The sequence below is a fragment of the Manis pentadactyla genome, chromosome 18, assembly GCF_030020395.1.
Source record: "Manis pentadactyla isolate mManPen7 chromosome 18, mManPen7.hap1, whole genome shotgun sequence".
NCBI classification, from domain to species: domain Eukaryota; kingdom Metazoa; phylum Chordata; class Mammalia; order Pholidota; family Manidae; genus Manis; species Manis pentadactyla.
The window spans coordinates 19,885,027-19,902,059 of NC_080036.1; the positions used below are offsets into that span (position 1 = coordinate 19,885,027).

The following is a 17,033-nucleotide window of genomic DNA, read 5'->3' on the forward strand; positions in this document are numbered from 1 at the left end:
TAAAATTACTGCATAATTAGATTTAGTTGAATTTCACCATTAATTAGGCAGCCGCACTGCAGGGAGCCTTTGAAATCTGAGAAAATGGGAAAAATCATCTGAAGCACGTTTTAAAAACCCAACTTCAATAAATCTTGACGAGACTCGGAATTCAGAGGGTACCTCGCTCCCCTCCCAGGCGGCTCAGGGTAGGGGTCTCCAGGCCCGAGCAGGGGCTGGAATTGGACGAAGGGGCCGATTCCCCTGTTGGCTGAGAGTTCAGCCCGGGCCAATCCAGTCTCTCTCGAGAGGCCCTTGCAAGGACCTCTCTGGGAGGCCAGGTCGGCCCCACGGCCGGCCTTGCCCGTGCTCAAACCTATTAGAAAAAGGGATCCTCCGCTGTAGGAGCGCTCCTGTCGGGCGCCGTCCATACCACCTCCCACATCTCTAGGGCCTGCGACCACTCGCCCCCGCCCCTCGGCCCCTGCACGCCCCCAGTCAGCCCTCCACCCAGAGAGCCGCCTTTCGCACAAGTTTGACATGCGAGCAGCAAGTTCTGCCCACGTCCGGAGGGTTCGAGGCCCGGCCTCCACCCCCAGCGCGGCCCGGCCCGCGCAAACCCCGGCGCAGCCCCTGCCTTAATGAGCGCGAGAACTGACCCAGGTCTGCAAATACCAGTCTCTCCCCCTCCCCCAGACCATTCCAACATTCGAGATCTTTGGAGGATACAGACTTTTTTCTAAGTTGGTTCTTGCTGGGAGGGAAGACAGGAACTAAACTCTCCGGATCGTCAAGGGGTGGGCAGTGGGGGTGGGGGCGACGGGGGAAGGGCTACTGCGTTACCAGTATTTTCCCTAGGAATTCTGCTGCTTTAATTACAGGATAATCGAGGACCGCACTCGCTCGCCAACAAGAGTTTGAAAGAGGGTTTTCTGCCTGCAGATGGACTGGCCTCCAGCCGCCCCCCGCACCCACCCACCGCCTTTTTGCTTTTTGGGAACCAATGTGTTTTCGATTACCCGGCCCTGCCGTGCCTGGCAGCCCGGCGCTCGCGGCGCAGTGGGAGACGCCATGTTGGCTCCGCTCGCAGGACCAAGTCCACCGCGAGCTGCGAGGCAGTTTCACACGCTCGCGCGCCCCCGGCCGCCCCCGCCCCCGCCTGCCGCCACTCCGGGCCAGGCCGGGAGCGCAGCTCCGCGCGCCCGTCACCCCGGACGTTCCGGGGGCGCAGGCGGAATTCCGCCGCACGTAAGCGGGGGCGGGGGCGGGGGGCAGGCACTTTCTTGCAGCTGCTGCCAACTCCGGGCCCCCGTCCCCCCAGCCGGCCGGATGCCACCCCAGCGTCTCCGCGGAACGGCCCCGGACATCGCCGCTAATTCTGAGCCCCAGCCCCTCGCGGCCCGGGAGAACTCCTGGGGAAAGGCCGAGGCTGGCGGCCGCGCGCCGCGCGGAGGGGCTGTGATGCCCCCGGCTCGGTCTGCCCCCAGGTTTGTTTGAAAGTGGCGAGAAGCAGCTATCGCCTCTCTCTCTCTCTCTCTCCCCTCGGACTATTGTTGCATTTCGCGTCTAACTGGGCTCTCACACCCCCCGAGCGCAAAGAGGAGGAGGGGGAGCGGGCTGGGAAAAGAAATAAAGCGAGCTCAGATCAGATGGAGGAAAAAAAAAAAAAAACAGCAAGGAAAAAGAGACACTTAAAGGGAAAGAGTCGCCATGTTTAGCAGCTTTTTTAAAGATCTCGTCAATTTCACACAGAACACACTCGCTGGGTCCCAGCCCTCGTCTTTTGTCCAATTCAGTCGCAGCAAAGATCTTTTGTTCTAACTCAGCGTGAAAAGAAAAACTTTCTTTAAATGCAATAAACTTAAACCAAACTCAAGACTCTAAACAGATCCTCCTCCGGCCACTCTAAACATATACAAGGGGTTTTGTTTTAACTGTTTGAAAAATTTGAGGTCCTGTTTTTCTGCCTCGCAGACCCCAAGCTCACTGGTGAAACCTAGAATGAGAGAGATTTCCAACGTCTAGAACACATGCTTAAAGCACAATAAAACAGGGACTGTCTTTTGCTTTGAAAATCATAAATTATAATTTAATGCCAATAATAATTTACAACAAATGGCTGTTTACAATAAACTAACACAAAACAAGGAAAAGGGCCTGTGTTTTACTTATTAGGAAACTTCACACACTCACATGGATAGCACTTGCAATAGCAGAAAATAACCGACAAAACCTCGTTCTAAAGGTCAGCGACATTCTGCCTTAAAAACATACTTATTTTTGTGTATGTATATATCTACAGAAAGAGGCTGAGGGTCAGATGAACTCTGCTCAAATGCACAAATCAGATTTTTTCTGGTCTACATATATTGACTGGAACTGTATCGAAGTTTAATACACTTTACAAAATGATCCTATTTCTTTTACCTCCCCTACCCAACCCCCTTTTAAATTTAAGCCACAACATAATGAAGTATGGTGGGGAGTGGGTGCTGGAAAGGCTCAATAAGCACAAAATTGCAGGCTCCCATACACTGAGTTTCCTCCAAACCAGGAAAAGAGAAAGACGGGGGGAGAAAAGGATTCCAAAACAAAGTAGTTACTACTTCAAAATCAGCACACCCTGCAAAGTTTCCTTCCTTCCTTCTATCTTTTTTCCTTTCTCTTCTTTTTCTTAATTTGGCTTCTAAGGACAAAGGATCCCAAGAGCAGTACAGATTGTATCTACACAATCTTAAATGTCAAGATGTCGATGTGGTCTTATGTACATAACTCCAATGGAAAAGATTCCCTTGACCTATGATCATGCTCTCAGAATGAACACAAAGTGGGGGAGGGGAAAGGCAGGCCAAAAGCAAGTTGTCATATATACAGTAAAAACAGACCCTTCAGCGCTATAAGCTATGTCACTGAATTCGAAATCCTCTCAACAACCACACTAGATGAGAACCACCACAGAATATTTTTTAAAAAATCACACCTACTTCAGGAAAAACTCATTGCAAACAACAGCCCTCTATTTACAATGCTGTGATTAGCTTGCTGGAACCGTCTTCTGCTTAACTGTCAGAAATGTACAAAACAGTATTTTTTTCCTGATCATAAAATAGATACTGATCTCAAGATTTCTAATACTTTTCACAATACCTTCCCTAAGCAGGCACTTAAGTGTGACAAATATAAGGGCCTTTTTTTTTTCTCCTGGAAAATCCATTTTTAATTAAAAGAAGGATTAGGTTGAATGGGGGTGGTTTACTAATATCAGTATGGCACTTCCTAAACCATAGATAAACCATTAACTTCAGCTTCCCCGACACACACACCCAAATTAAACAGGCAAATACACTAGTCCACCTTTGAACAAACAAATAGAGCCCCCTAGCCCGGCTCAGGGAGAGCTCACAGGGGCTCTTCTCGAAGGCAAGACAGTGAGTGGGGACAGCCAAACAGGTTTCAGATATCAAATAATATTTTAATTTCTGAATACTTTCAATTTTCCTTGGAATATAACACACAAAGACTCGACCAAACAGTTCAGTTATTATAACTTTTACAGTATACAGAAATGTTGCACTTAAAAAAAAACCTTCAGTTTTTTAAAAACACAAACTGTAAACTCTAAGATACTGAATCAATCACGTTACCTATAAGTGCCAACAGTGTTATTTTGTCATGCTGATTTCAATGGTATTTTTTAAAAAGGGAAAATATCAACAATTATAATACAAAGGGTTTGCAAATATACAAACAGATATAGGATTTTCATAACAATTCAAGAACTAAGCGGGACCCAATTCAAATTACAAAAGTTCACTTTTTATTCAAAACCTCAGCATGTGTCTTGGACACATTCCTTGGCTGCCAATAAATTCCACAGTTCATTCTCTTTCTTAAAATATTTTTAAAAAGCTAGGTTTGTCATGGATCTTTGGGGCAGGGGGCAGGGTAGGGGAAGTTAAGTATTGTATGTGGTTCCTTCAGTTCTCAAATTAGAGTGCTCAACATCACCTAAAATTTTGGTAACCACTTGTAAGTGCGTTTCCATCATCTTTGAGTTGCCTTTTAAAGTTTTATGTCTTCCTATGATATTTTCATGGACTCAGTTTTAATTCTTGCAGAACATATATTTTAAGGATACACAGTTTTTAAGAAGCCAAGATTATATCAAAACTTATTATAGAACCACAGAATAAACTGGTTTGGAACCAGAAAAGTACAAAAAAGAACAGCTAGAGGTACATAGACACAGGACAATTAATAATTTGGAAAAAAAAAAAAAGACTTACTTTCTCCATTCTGCTAATTTTCTCCCAATCTCCTTAAATGCACTTTTAGCAATATTTTTCAAAAATTTACCAAAAAAGAAAAAGACTAATTTCTTTTTTTATACAAAAATGATAAGTAGCAAGTTGTTCTGACCGACACAGGAGTTTTTTTTAATGCATTCTGTAAAAGTTCATTTGACAGTCTTTTTTTTTAAATTCACAGTCCATTAAATTCTTCCCCTCTCTTCTTTTAGCAAACTTGTAACATCCTTTTATATCCTTTCTTAACAGAAGGAATTTAAGCAAACAAACCAGTCTCTTGCCTTTTCTCTCTGTTTCACTCCCCCTTCTTATTTTGATTTATTTATTTATTGAATTGCCATATACGGCCAGTTAAAACTGCTGCCGGACAGTAACATATCCCGGATGAGGGTTTCGATGGGGGTTTTACCTACCAAACGGACGAAAAACAATTGCTCTATGACTGAGGAGGAGACCGTGCGGAGGGAAGGGAGGCGAAGCAAAAGCTTTCCGAATCGTGTTGGTTGGTTGGGGTACTGGCTCCTAACGTATTCTTCCAAAGCACACTGGGACTTTTCCTGCAAGCTTTCCACATGGGCTACATCAGAAAGACCACAGGCATCTGGAAGAAAGTTAAAAAAAAAAAAAAAAGAAGAAGAAGAAGAAGAAGAAGAATTCAGTCATCAGATTAAGAGGTTTGAAATGGGTCACGTGAGGTGTGTGTACAGTGCTCTGTCAAACTGCCCCAACTGGAGTTGGAACAAATGCCTCCGTCCTGAAAACTTGGGTGAGGGGGGTGCGGGGAGTTGGACAGGGAGAGCATGAGATGGTCCTGGGGTATTTGCTTTAAAATAAAATACAGCTCAGTGCTTTGCAGCCTTTCACTGTCCCAGTCCTGAGGTTTGGTCACTGAGAGGCCCAAGCAAAGTGCATTGGGTGAATCTGGTTCAAGGCAGTAAACAGACAAACAGATGAAACCAAAACTGCCAGTGCTCCTCCCCCTTCTTCTCTGTAAATAATAGTTTGGCTTATAATTATATAGTGGAAGGGGGGGGGCTACAACCTGGCCCAGCCCCAAGTAATGGCGTCCTCGACCCAGCCTCAGATTCTCCCCAAAGAGGGCGACTCATTTTTCTCCAGTCTTTGAAACTGATTTAAGTGGCCCTTTAAAACTGATCTTGTCAGTTTAGCCTATTGAAGGGCAGCCATGCAAACTGTGATCTCTCTGTTCATTTGAGCTGTTTCTTTTCCCCCCTTTTCTTCTCTGTCCCTTTTCTCCTACCCACCCCCTCTTTAATTTTTTTAAACCGAGGTCCCTGCAAAAAAGAACTCCCCTCCCCGTTATCTTCAGGAAAACACTTCTTTTTTGGATACGTGAAAATACAATAAGTGCCTTTGAAATGAAAGGCTTCTCAGTGAAGGCGGTGCAGGTTGTGACCTGACCTTTTGGGACTCCCCAGACAAGACGGGGCTAACACATGCATATTGTGAATCCTTAAAACAGATACTTGAAAACAGCCACCACCACCTCCATCCCAAAAACCAGAACATGCAATCACCTCATGTGTGTACCTTAGGACTCTGCATGTCTACAGAATGCATAGGTGTCTGTGGTCAGGACTTAAAGGATCTGTTTGCATAGGATTCTATCCCTCTGTATCAGTACTCTGTGTCTCCCACTGAATCAGATAACAAGAACCTTTATCTCTTTGTGAGGCAATTTGCATTCTTCACACAGGCCTCTACATTTTGCAAATAGTAATAAATTAAACTGTTACGACAATATCAGGCATTTCTTTCCTTGAAAGACCAAGGGTAAATCTAAGAGCTAACAATGATATTAAGAAATTAACAATCACCCCCATCTTCTGGGAACGTGGGTTGGGTGTTGTGCTGTATACTGGGCTGAAGGTGGCTGTGGGGTAGGGGAGTAGCCTGCCTGTACATTTGCATCTGGCAAATGCTCTAGTTATGACAGGTCCCCAGAGAAGAATAATCCAGATCCAAGCCTCTGCATAGAGCTCTTCCTTGCCCCGACACTGCCCTTTAATTGATTACCTAAGGACTCTGGAAGGTAGAATTTGGGGTGGCTGTGGGGGATTTTATGTGGAAAGCAGCAGTGTGTATGAGACAGTGGATTAAAGATTCAGAACCTGCAATAGATTCACCTAATATCTTGGTGATTTTCTTCAAACAATAAGAAACTGGATTTTTTTGTCTGCCACATGACCTACACACTTCTCCTAGTGTCCTGATTACAAGCTGAACAAACTGCAGTGGGTGACTAGGTTCCAAGCCCTGCCAACTTCCAAATGTTCATTATTCTGAATTGGGAACCCCTTTCCCCTCTCAGCCGTGACAAAGGAATCAGCTGACAACTCAGAACCAGAATGTGGAGGGAGTGATTTACACCCACCTGGGCTGTGCTGAACTCAACCCGAAGGCAGCCAAAAGGCTCAGGTGTGGCCCAAAGTGTAAAGCCAGACACCTTCAAAAATCATTTGGCCTCAAGAGTTAATTAATATTAGGTCTATTACTCACTCAGGTTAAACTACATGCAAACTAATTAGATTTCGCAATGCAGTCAATGACGGTTTTATATCTCCCGCAACATTTATATACAGTCCAAGTTGGCATACACTTTGGGTTGTTTGAAAATTGCCTTTAAGTGTTTGCCTGGGAGAAGGAAGCTAGAGGCCAGAGACTTCGGCCCCCTACGAACACTATGAAGAGCCACGATGGCCCCTTTCTTCCTCTTGCCCCTTCCTGACAGTTTTTGCCTTCTCCTGGCAGTCTGCGTGGTTGTAATAAGGATATGATTTTGAAAACCGAGGCCCCCAGGTTACATCTGCCCAGAGCCCCACCTCCTACTGGGTTCTCGGGCAAACTTTTCCTTGCAAGGGTGATGCCAGGGCTGCTCCAGCACCCAGGGGCATCTCCTGGAGGCTCATTCAGGGGGACCCAGAGAGCCATGGGGCAGAGGAAATTCCACAGACGCAGCTGGCCCAGAGGACCTGGGATAACAGAGGGAGCAGGGGCATGTGTCTCAGTTTGGCAGGAGGAGAAGTGGTCTGAGAAGCTATACCCCATGGCCCATTTTGAGAGTCTGTGTCTGAAACATCCCCCCAACAGCCAGCTTTCCACTCTCCTCCCCAGAGCAGACCTGGTGGGGCCCAGCAGCTATACAAAGTTCCTACTCCTAGTTGCACTCAACAGTTCGGTTTTTCAAGGGAAAGGCTGGGCTCACTATGGGGGCTACCAAACTCTCTGGCCCCTAATTCTGGGCTAGGCGCCTTTGAACATGAGAGGGCAGCGCTCCTTCCTACCTGAGGTGAACAGGACTATGGCCTTGAGGCAGCTGTACTCGGCAGAGTCGACGTGCAGCGCTTTGAGCTTCTCCACTTGCTCTTGGAAGATCCGTATGTGGTCCATAAAGGCGACCACCCGGTCGGCGGACATTGGCGAGGCGTGTAGGCCGGCGGCGGCCAGGAGCGGGGCGACGTGGAGGGGCATGGAGCACTGTGCCGCGTTCAGCACGAACAGCTCGCTCCAGGTGAGGCGAAGCAGGGCCACCTGGTCGGTGATCTGCAGGTCAGGGAAGAAGGGGATGTTCCGGGCCCACTCGACGGCGCTGAAGAGCATCCGCGCGGCCAGTTCGCAAATGTTCTCGATGCCCATGATGTTGTTGGGCTGCATGCACTGGCTGCCGAAGCGCGACGTGGGATAGGGTTCCGCGCGCAGCAGCAGAGAAATATATCCGGACAGGTACGAGTGGCAGTTGAGGGGGTCCCCGTTGGTCAGCGCAAACTGCCCGTGGGTTGGCTGGGTGGGCGGCATTCTGCCCCTCTGCACGGCTGCGGGGAGGAAAGGAGACAGTCCGCAGTTAATGACCAGCCTTGCTCCCCAGCTCCCAGAGCAGGGGCTGCCCCAACCAGACCCCCATCTGACCCAGACCCCGCGCCGCGCAAGAACAGGCAGGCCTGCCCCTCTCACAAGCGCGCCAGGGCCACCGACCTGGGAGTCCCCAGGATGCCGGGACTCCTCTCAGACCGCCACCCAGGCAAGCTCTGGCGGCCAGGGCGGCACACTTGCCTCCGAGGCCCGCTTGGGGCTGGACCGCCCAGAACCCAGAATTGGCCACTTTGCCTCGGGGTCCCGGCGCAGTGGGCGGGATGTAGCATTCTGGGGGCATCTTTCTTCTTTACTGCTAAACAGCTGATATTTCTTATTGATTGGAGGAGCGAGAGCGGGAGGGGCGAGGCTGGGGGGGAGGGTGAGACGCCTTCGCCAAAGACACGGGTTCACCCCAGACGGCCCGAGGCCACCCCGAACGAGTCTCCCCCAGCCCCTGCAGCCCCGGCCCCGGCCCGGCGGGGAAGCCCCGGCGAGGGACGCGCGGAGAGCCGCGGTCTGGCGGCCGGCTGACTCATCGGTGTGCTCGGAGGGGAGAGACGGAGGGAGAGGGCGGAGAGAGAGGCCGGCCGAGGCGGGAGGCAGCCGGGGAGAGGCGGGCAGCAGGCGGCCGGCGCCGGCGCAGCCGGGTAGGGCCCGAGAGGGCCGGCGAGAGCCGGCGAGGCCCGGGCCCGGGCTGTTATCTGACGCCGGATCGGGAGAGTCGCTCTCGCAGAAACACAAAGAACCCCCGGCATTCGCTCGCCCCAACCCGGAGCCCGCGCCGACGCGGAGCGCGCCATTGGCCGAGCCCGGCTCGCGGCGCTCGGCGAATTTTATATCACAAAGACCCAACTCGCGCAGAGCGAAAGCAGCCGCCCCGGGCCCCTCGCCCACCCTTTCCCTACTCCCTATCGCGCTCTCCTCCTTTCAAAAGTGAAAGGAAAAAAGAAAACAGAGGTATTTTTTTTTTTTTTAGCAGAATGTTAATCCACAGAGGGTCACATGAGCGCTGCCCGGGCGGCAGCGTTAATACGGCGAAGTGCATAAAATTGCCATTTGTAATTTGAACCTCCTGTACAAAAGTACAATCTCAGGTCGGCTTTTTTTTTTTTTCCAGAAGGTGGGGGCTGGGGAGGGTGTAGGGAGGAGGGACATATGTTGAACATGCAGGAAAAACAAGGAGAGAGAAAAACTGAGAGAAGACAGAGGAGTAACGCAGGCTTTAAAACCACCATCACCACCACCCCATCCCCTGCAGAAAGGGAAACTCGAATGAACTCGCTATCAACGCAAAGATAATGAAACAGCCCGAAGAAAAAGTGGAGCAGGCAATCAGTCGGCCAAAGCATGCAGAATTGGGGGGTCTGAGTTCCAGTGCAGAACGTGCTTCCCTAATTTGAAAGCCCTGGTCAGCGGCAATGCGAAGAGAAGAGCTTGGGGCTTCAGGTCCTTACCCAGAGCAGGCTAGCCAACCGCACCCAGGGCCCCGGGACCCCAGGCGAGGGGGGAAGAAAGGAGAGGCCGATACCTTCCCGTCTCATGCCTACTTTGAGGCACTTTTTGAGGCGGCAGTACTGGCACTGGTTGCGGTGGTGCTGGTCGATGGGACAGTTCCGGTTGGCGCGACACGTGTAGCTCAGGTTCCTCCGCACGCTGCGCTTGAAGAAGCTCTTGCAGCCCTCGCACGTGAACTGCCCGTAGTGTTTGCCGCTCGACTTGTCGCCGCACACCACGCACTCGATGTGCTGCTGCGGCTGCTTGTCGCCGCCCGGGCCGCCGGGGCCGCCCTGGCCGCCGGCCGCCGTCTGCGCCGGCGTGCTGGCCGGGCCCCCCTGGCCGGGCGTCTGGGGCGTGTGTGGGGCTCCGGGCGGCGGCCCGGGCACGGGCGGCGCCTGCGAGGCCTGGCTGCCCTGTGAGCCGGGCACCTCGTCCTGGGGGTCGCGCCACGTGCTGACTACCATTGCCATATCTATGGGGGCCGCGTCCGGACTTCCTGCTCCCTTGGCTGCGGGCGGCGGCGGCTCCCGGGTCTCGGGCTCCGGCGCGCCGCCTTTTGTGTGTGCGAGGGTGCGAGAGGGCGCGGGAGGGCGCCCCAGGTGGCTCGGGGGCTGCTTGGTTGAGGTTGGTTAGGTTTTCCTTTTTTGTTTCTGCTTTTGCAAAGTTTTGTCGATGGCTGGTCTGGCCCGGTGTGTTTGTTTTGTTTGTTTCCCTCGGCTCAGCTTTGTTGGTTTCGGGGGCTTTCCGCCCGGAGGGGAGGGGAAGGGGCCGGGGAGAGCGAGTGGGAGCGGAACGTAGAGAGGGAGGGAGGGCAGGGCGAGCGGCAAGTCGATTGTCTGGCTTCAAGACAGAAGTAGAAGGCAAAACAAAAATCTCTCCGAAGATCTCGCTCGCTCTCCCTCTCTCCCTCCCTCTCTCTCTCTCTCTGTCTGTCGCGCTCAGACCTGCGGTGCCGAGGAGTTGGACGAGGAGGCGGAGGAGGAGGCAGAAGAGGAGAGGCGACTGTCCGGGGGCCAAGTCCAGCGCAGCCCACAGTCAGCCATTCAGGAAAGCCATCGAAACCAGGAGGGCTGGGAGAGCCGAGGCGCCGGTGGCGGGCGCGCCCAGGGAGCCGGCCAGGCCGGGGCGGAGGCCGGCGGCCCGCGAAGTGGCCGGAGCGCTGCCCGGGTCCGGGGGAATCAGCATGAACGTGGTCCGCGTCGGGCGCTGCGCGGCGTCGTCCTGGCGCTGGGCCGCCGCCGCCGCCTGCCGCGGGCGCCCGGCGCGCGCCTCGCTCGCTCCGGCCGCCGCCGCCCGGTTTCGCCGGATGGAGGCCGCTCGCCGCTCCCTGCGGGCCGCCGCCGCCGCCGGAGCCGCCGGGTCGGGCCCGGAGCCGCCGCGTCTAGCGCCGCCGCCGCCGCTGAAGCCGCTGGAGCCGCTGCTGCCGCCGCCGGAGCCGCTGCTGCCGCCGCCGCCTCACACACATAGGGAAAGAGTCAGCTCGCCGGCGGCGGGGGAGAAATGATAAAAGAGAGAGAGGAGGGCAGATCACCACCTAGAAGCACATCCTTCGTGCGCAGAGGGGGTAGAGAAAGACGGAGAGAAAGAATGAAAGAAGGGAAAAAAGGCAGCAAGACACCCGGAGAAAGGAGGCAACTCGGGCAGACGAGGAGGAGGAGAAGAAAACACACACGCGCGCACGCACACACACACCGCGGAGAGAAAAGAACAGAGAATCAAAGTGATCAAATATGCTAAAAAGGGGGGCGCGGGAGGGAATGCGATTTATAGGCGCCGGGGCTGGCAGAAGTGGCTGCTCCGCGATCAGCTCACTGAGCTCTCTATATAGTGAACTTTGACACGACTGCTGCAACTTAGCGCACGTTGCCATGGCGACGGCGCGCCTTATAAGGCAGCAGCCGGGGTTGGCCTGGCCAGGCGCGCGCGCGCCGCCCCCTCGCCGTCATTGGCCGGAGCGCGGCGGCCCCGCCATGGCGGCCGCGGGCTCAGCCCGGTCCTAGCGCGAGCGGCGTCGCGGCCGGGGCGCGGGGCGCGCGGGGGGCGCAGGGGGGCGGGGAAGGGGCGGCCGCGACGCTGCCGCCGGCGAACGGGGGATGGGCCCGTGGCTGCAGCAGGCTGGCGGCCCCCGCTCTCCCCGCATCCAGCACCCGAGGTTTCCGCCCCAGCGGGGAGAGGAGCGCGGCGCGTACAACGCCTCTTAAAGGCTCCGCAAGAGGCTTCGGATGGAGTCGAGGACTTCGCCTCTCGCAACTTGGCAATGCCACGAAATCCGCCGCTCGCGCTCCACCCGGGACGCCCGGCTCATCTTTGTGCCCACAATGCCACAGAAAGAGAAAAGTTCTGCGGTTTCTTTGCATAGGGGTAGTGGGTGGGGGTGGGAAGGTACCGCGAACCGAGCTTGCAGGCGTTTTCCAAACGAAAGATTTGGTCAAATCAGGGTGATGGTAGACTCTTGTCTTAATCAACTGAGAATTTGCTTGGTTAGGTGGCTCCTTTTTTTTTCTTTTTTAGAGGAAAAAAGCCATTCATTGTCTGTCTTTTCCTTGTAGGGTTAACATTTCACAGGTATGTGACCTGACATTTTAATTGCTCAAATAAAGCATCTCGGATGCTGAGAAGCAGAAGTAGACCTCATCTCATTGTCATGACGCAATTAAAATCAATTTTCCCCAACTTTATACTCTCTCGTTAGTGGTAGCTAACTCACAAGTCAACGTCCTGCCACACACCAGTCGTGGTAAGAGGTGACAAGACCCGTCTTCCCACTGATGGACAAGTGGAGGCAGCCTCCCAGCCTCCCCAGTGCATACCCTCTCAACAAACATGTAAGCGCACATGGAATCAGTTGCACATTTATCAATGTACACAGACAAAGACTTCAGCGACTATGCTTATAGGTCATAGAACAGTTGAGTACGGACTTCATTGTTCCTCAAGTTCCTCTTAAGCATTCATATAGTCATTAAAACACACCCAGAGATTCTGCCCCAAATTGGGAATAATACCAAGTACAAGTCACAAGAACCACACACAAGTCACATTCTACCTCGAGAGATTCATGGTAATAAGAACAACTTCACAGCCTATGCCATTCTGCTCAATATGCTAAAATTATCAACAGGGCTGTCTCTCTGAATTCCAGGCCACTTGGTTTTAATCACCAAACATCTAGAATTGCCTCCCAGAACACACTATATTCCAACGCAGTAACCTGTTTGATTATGACAAGTTTATAATGGAGTATGATTATTCAACATTTCTAGAACAAAACTGTGACTCTATCACACATACTTTGCACCAAGAAAAAACTAAACTGGTAAGCCAACCAGGTTTAGGAACAATTAAAATATTTACACAAAACACGCTGAGCTTCAGGAAAACATGAACATATAAAAGTAAATTAATGGCCACAGGAAAGCATCTTTGATAGTTCAAAAAACTGACAAAATGGAAGAGTTAAAAATAGTAAATTGTACATATAATTCACATATGTAGATTGCATTTAGTGTCCAATACCCTTTCAACAGGCAGAATATAAGGTAGGGACCAACCAAAGATGTAGGCAGATATGGGCTAGTTTTTAGGGAAGGAAAAATACTCTTTACGCTTCATTTCTGAAACCTTACTCTGCTGAAATCACATATTTCACTAAAGCTGCAGGTGCTGGGATTGTTTGAAAGTTGTAAAAAAAAAAACCTATAGTGGACACTAAACTATCAAAAACCTGGTGTGTAATGAGATTGCTACAGAGCAAAGCCAAGCTGAGAATTTCAGGTTGATTAGAGACACAATATAACTTTCTCCCAAAGAGGACAAGAAAGATGGAAAAGAAATCACTTAAGAGAAGGTTTTTTTTTTCTTTCAACCTTTATGATACAAGGAATTGCCTAATGCTATAAATGTCAGTAGATTAGGGGCAAACTCAGCAGAGATGTGGTGGGGATGGGTTGAGACAGGAAATCTAATGGGCATTCTCATCTCAATTTAATAGAAGATGAGAATAATTGATTGTAGAGAAATCTTAATCTTGCCTCTTCAGTGCAGACACTTCCATAGCAAGATCACCTTTTACAGACATGCAGTGGGAAAAATTTTGAGGAAGAAGAGCTTCCTAAGTCTACTTAGAGATTTTTGGTATTTGAAGTACACTCTGATGACTTCAGATTTAAAATGAAGAATTTCCCAATCATTTCCTACAGAACTGGAGCCCGCTAAGGCACTTGACCACACGGCTGCCATGAAGTCAGAGATGTTTCACTCTGTATTTTAGGACTCATTCAATTATGGGATGCTATTAAAAAGCAAAAAAAAAGAGGAGAGAGAGACCTTGTCATTTGTAGTTAATTTTACTGCATAAAAGAGGGAGGACTGCAGACTGAGAAAAAAGAGAAAAATATTTTAAAATGTCTTCTTCAGGGATGCTCATTTTCCTTGGATAAAAGGGCTCTAAGACTAAAATATAAATATCAATGTTATTATTTTTAAAAATCAGCCCAGTCTTTCATTGCAGATGTAAATTTATTTTAATGAGAAGGATGGCAAGCTTTAATTTGACCGGAGAAAGTTGGAAAAACATTTGTTTTACTCTGAAAAAAAAGAAGCAAAAGAAAAGAAAACCCACCCAGGAATATGATTTTCTTGCAGAAAGTGGCCTGATGGCTGTAATTCTCTACAGATTAAATCACAATATGAATACAGACCCCAGCAAATGGCGAGTTTAACTCTGAACTCAGTAGAAACCAGTTCTGTCCACCAGGATTCATTGAATTCTTCCTTTCCCTCAATCTAGTCCGTGTGTGTTTTTCTCTTCCACCACACTGGAGCTCCATGAATAGGCAAAGGGGCTTCCATTGTGTCCCTCTGAACTTCCAAGTCAATGCAATTTTTAACCACTGGCTTGTGGTACTTTGAAAATCACCAGGGGCTGTCAGAGTTGGGTCCTCTGAAAAATTTACAGTGCTAAATCAGAGCATATGCTGGGAGGGAAAAAATTGCTTAAGATTGGAGCAAGTACAGTATCTGTCTGCCCCCTAGTGTAAGAGTCCTCGCTGCCTAAATTCAACTTTAAAAGAAAAGGAGCTCTTAAAGGGGAACGACTTTGGGTTCACGTAGGCATTGGAGATGGAAACTTCTGTACATTTTAATCTGAATAATTCTCCAGGATTTAAAATTAATTGGCTCTGGCTTGGTCGGACCGGACTCGGATCTCGCCACCTCTGCACTTCTCGAGTCACTGGCAGAGAGGTGATGATTTTTCTTTCTTTCTCTCTCTCTCTCTCTCTTTTTTTCCCCTGAACTGGGTTTATGTGCATCCCCCTCACCCCCTCCTCTCTTTTTCTTTCTCTGTCTCTGTCGTCTCTCTCGCTGGCTTTTAAAAAATGAGGCACCGTTCCTTGAACGTTCTGGACAGAGCACAGAATTGCTTCATAAGTCAGCCCGACGCGGTTGCAATAGACAGCAAAAAGGTAAACGTTTGCCTGAAATCGCACGCCAGCTGCACCACCCCGCCCGATGGTGAGTACCCTGCTCGTCGCGATTCTCCTAGATTAGCCGAGCGCTCGCCTCCCCGAGCCGCGGCCGAGGCGCCCGGCAGAGCGTTTCTCTCTCCCTGCCTGGCTGGCTGTCAGTTGCACAAGGTTGCAAAATGAAGCGCAGAGGCAAATCGAATAGAAAATTCTGATACTTAATGCAAGCCTAGCAGCTCGTTTGCTAGAAAACCGAGTCGTCCTTGCTTGGAAAAACACGCTTAATAAGGACTGGTTTTTAGTTTGCTCTATCGAAGGAAATGAGTTTGAGAAGACAGGACGAGGAGAAGGGAGGCACCGCAGTCTTTACGCTTAGGTTTAATCATATTTTGGCAGCTTTGCAATTGTATTTTCCCCTCTCTCCTCCCTCCACCACCTATCCTATCACACACATGTAATAAAATATGGCAATGCATTGAATTGACTGTTGCCCCTTCCCGAATCCCTTAAACCACAGTCCTAGGCATTTCACACACGTTAGCAAACCGATTTTTTGAAAAGCCCCAAGTCATTCCCAGCCCCACACAGCACAAGGAGAAAAGTGAGAAAGGAAAGAGAGAGAGAAAAAAAATACTGTAAGTAAACATACCAAAACCATATTTGCCTTGTTCAAGGTCCCAAACAGCTTGCATCTTCCTTCTAAACTGGAATAACTCTCCTTTAGTTTGGCGGGTGAAATAAACGCTTTGTTGGCCCCCTGAAAAGATGTGTCTTTGATAATTAAAGAGAATCTCCTCCTCGGTGTTTATCTAAGCGATTGTGCAAACTGATAAAAAGTAGGCACTAGCCTGCAGGGAAAAAGAGGAAAGGTGAAGGGAGAGATCTTCCACCTCAAGGAAGTGCTTCCCCATGTATTAGGCGCTCTCAGCCTTGGAAAACCCAGCACGCTAACTTTACAGAGACGAGGTTTCAGGGAGCTTTGTACATAGCTGCTGAGGAATGCAAGCCTCGCCTTTAAGAAAAAAAACCCCAAACCGTAGGTAGGAGATGTCTGGAGTGATCCTTGTCTCTCATCTCATTCCTTAGAAGGAAGAGTGCGTTGTTACACCTTGTTTGGGACTGGAAAGACGAGACTTTAAAAACACCCGTCCAATTGAAAAAAATCTCCCAACTTAATGAGTTTAGTCGGAGGCTGGAGCAAACGGTTCAGCCTCAGCAGAAAACCGCCAACAACTATAGGCGATACTGCAGAGCAGGGCGACCCGAGGCACCGCCAAATTCCACTATTTGGGGTCGAGAGGGATGGAGGCTAATCCTAAAGCAAGTTGGAAAAAAAAAAACCCACAGAGGTGGGAGAGGAGGGGGAAAAAGCGGCAGGCTGGCAGACTGGCACACAGGCTCCCCTTTCCCTGGATCAAAGATAGGACTTGAAACAGGAGGGCAACATTTTTACTAGGAATCCATTGCAATCTTCATTTTCTACTTTTAACTTAAATCCCCCCAAGTGATTTTCCCCCTTCACTGCGGACTTGTGTCCCCCGCTGTCTATTCCCCTTTCTAGAACTTTCCTGAAGAGGAAACCTATTTCTTTTGGGGGGAGGGGTTCCCCATTTCAGGTCTTCAGATAATGAATGCTTAATTCAACCCCTCCCTTCATCCACCTCCCAACATGAATAAAGGACGCAGGAATACAGTAACTAGAGAAAATTGAGAATAAACTATGCTGCCTCTTGCAGTTTAATATAGTTTTAACTAATGGATTTTTTTGTTTTGTTTTAAGAGAAGAATAATGGGGAAACACGGATCTTTTATTTTAGGAAACTGTTATGGTAAGATGTATGTCAGACTTGACAAATGGAACTAACTCTCTTCGGCTGCTTCTTGTCCTTGTCTTAAACAGGAATTAAGTTAA

The 17,033-nt window shown here is 49.9% G+C and overlaps 1 protein-coding gene across 5 annotated transcripts; it reads right to left on the reverse strand.

Annotated features, from left to right (window-relative positions):
* Positions 1-3,773: 3,773 nt before the first annotated feature.
* NR2F2 (nuclear receptor subfamily 2 group F member 2) lies at positions 3,774-16,561 on the reverse strand. 5 transcript variants are annotated; one of them, XM_036878627.2, is made up of 3 exons: positions 15,771-16,561; positions 7,592-8,119; positions 3,774-4,887 (listed from the first exon to the last, which is right to left on the reverse strand). In XM_036878627.2, the coding sequence occupies exons 1-3, from the start codon at positions 15,811-15,813 to the stop codon at positions 4,613-4,615; spliced, it is 846 nt and encodes a 281-aa protein (XP_036734522.1). In that variant the 5' UTR covers positions 15,814-16,561; the 3' UTR covers positions 3,774-4,612. The 5 variants fall into 5 exon arrangements, with proteins under 5 accessions (XP_036734522.1, XP_036734518.1, XP_036734523.1 ...); XM_036878623.2 differs by lacking the exon at positions 15,771-16,561 and adding an exon at positions 9,688-11,599; XM_036878628.2 differs by lacking the exon at positions 15,771-16,561 and adding an exon at positions 9,614-9,638.
* Between the last annotated feature and the right edge of the window lie 472 nt (positions 16,562-17,033).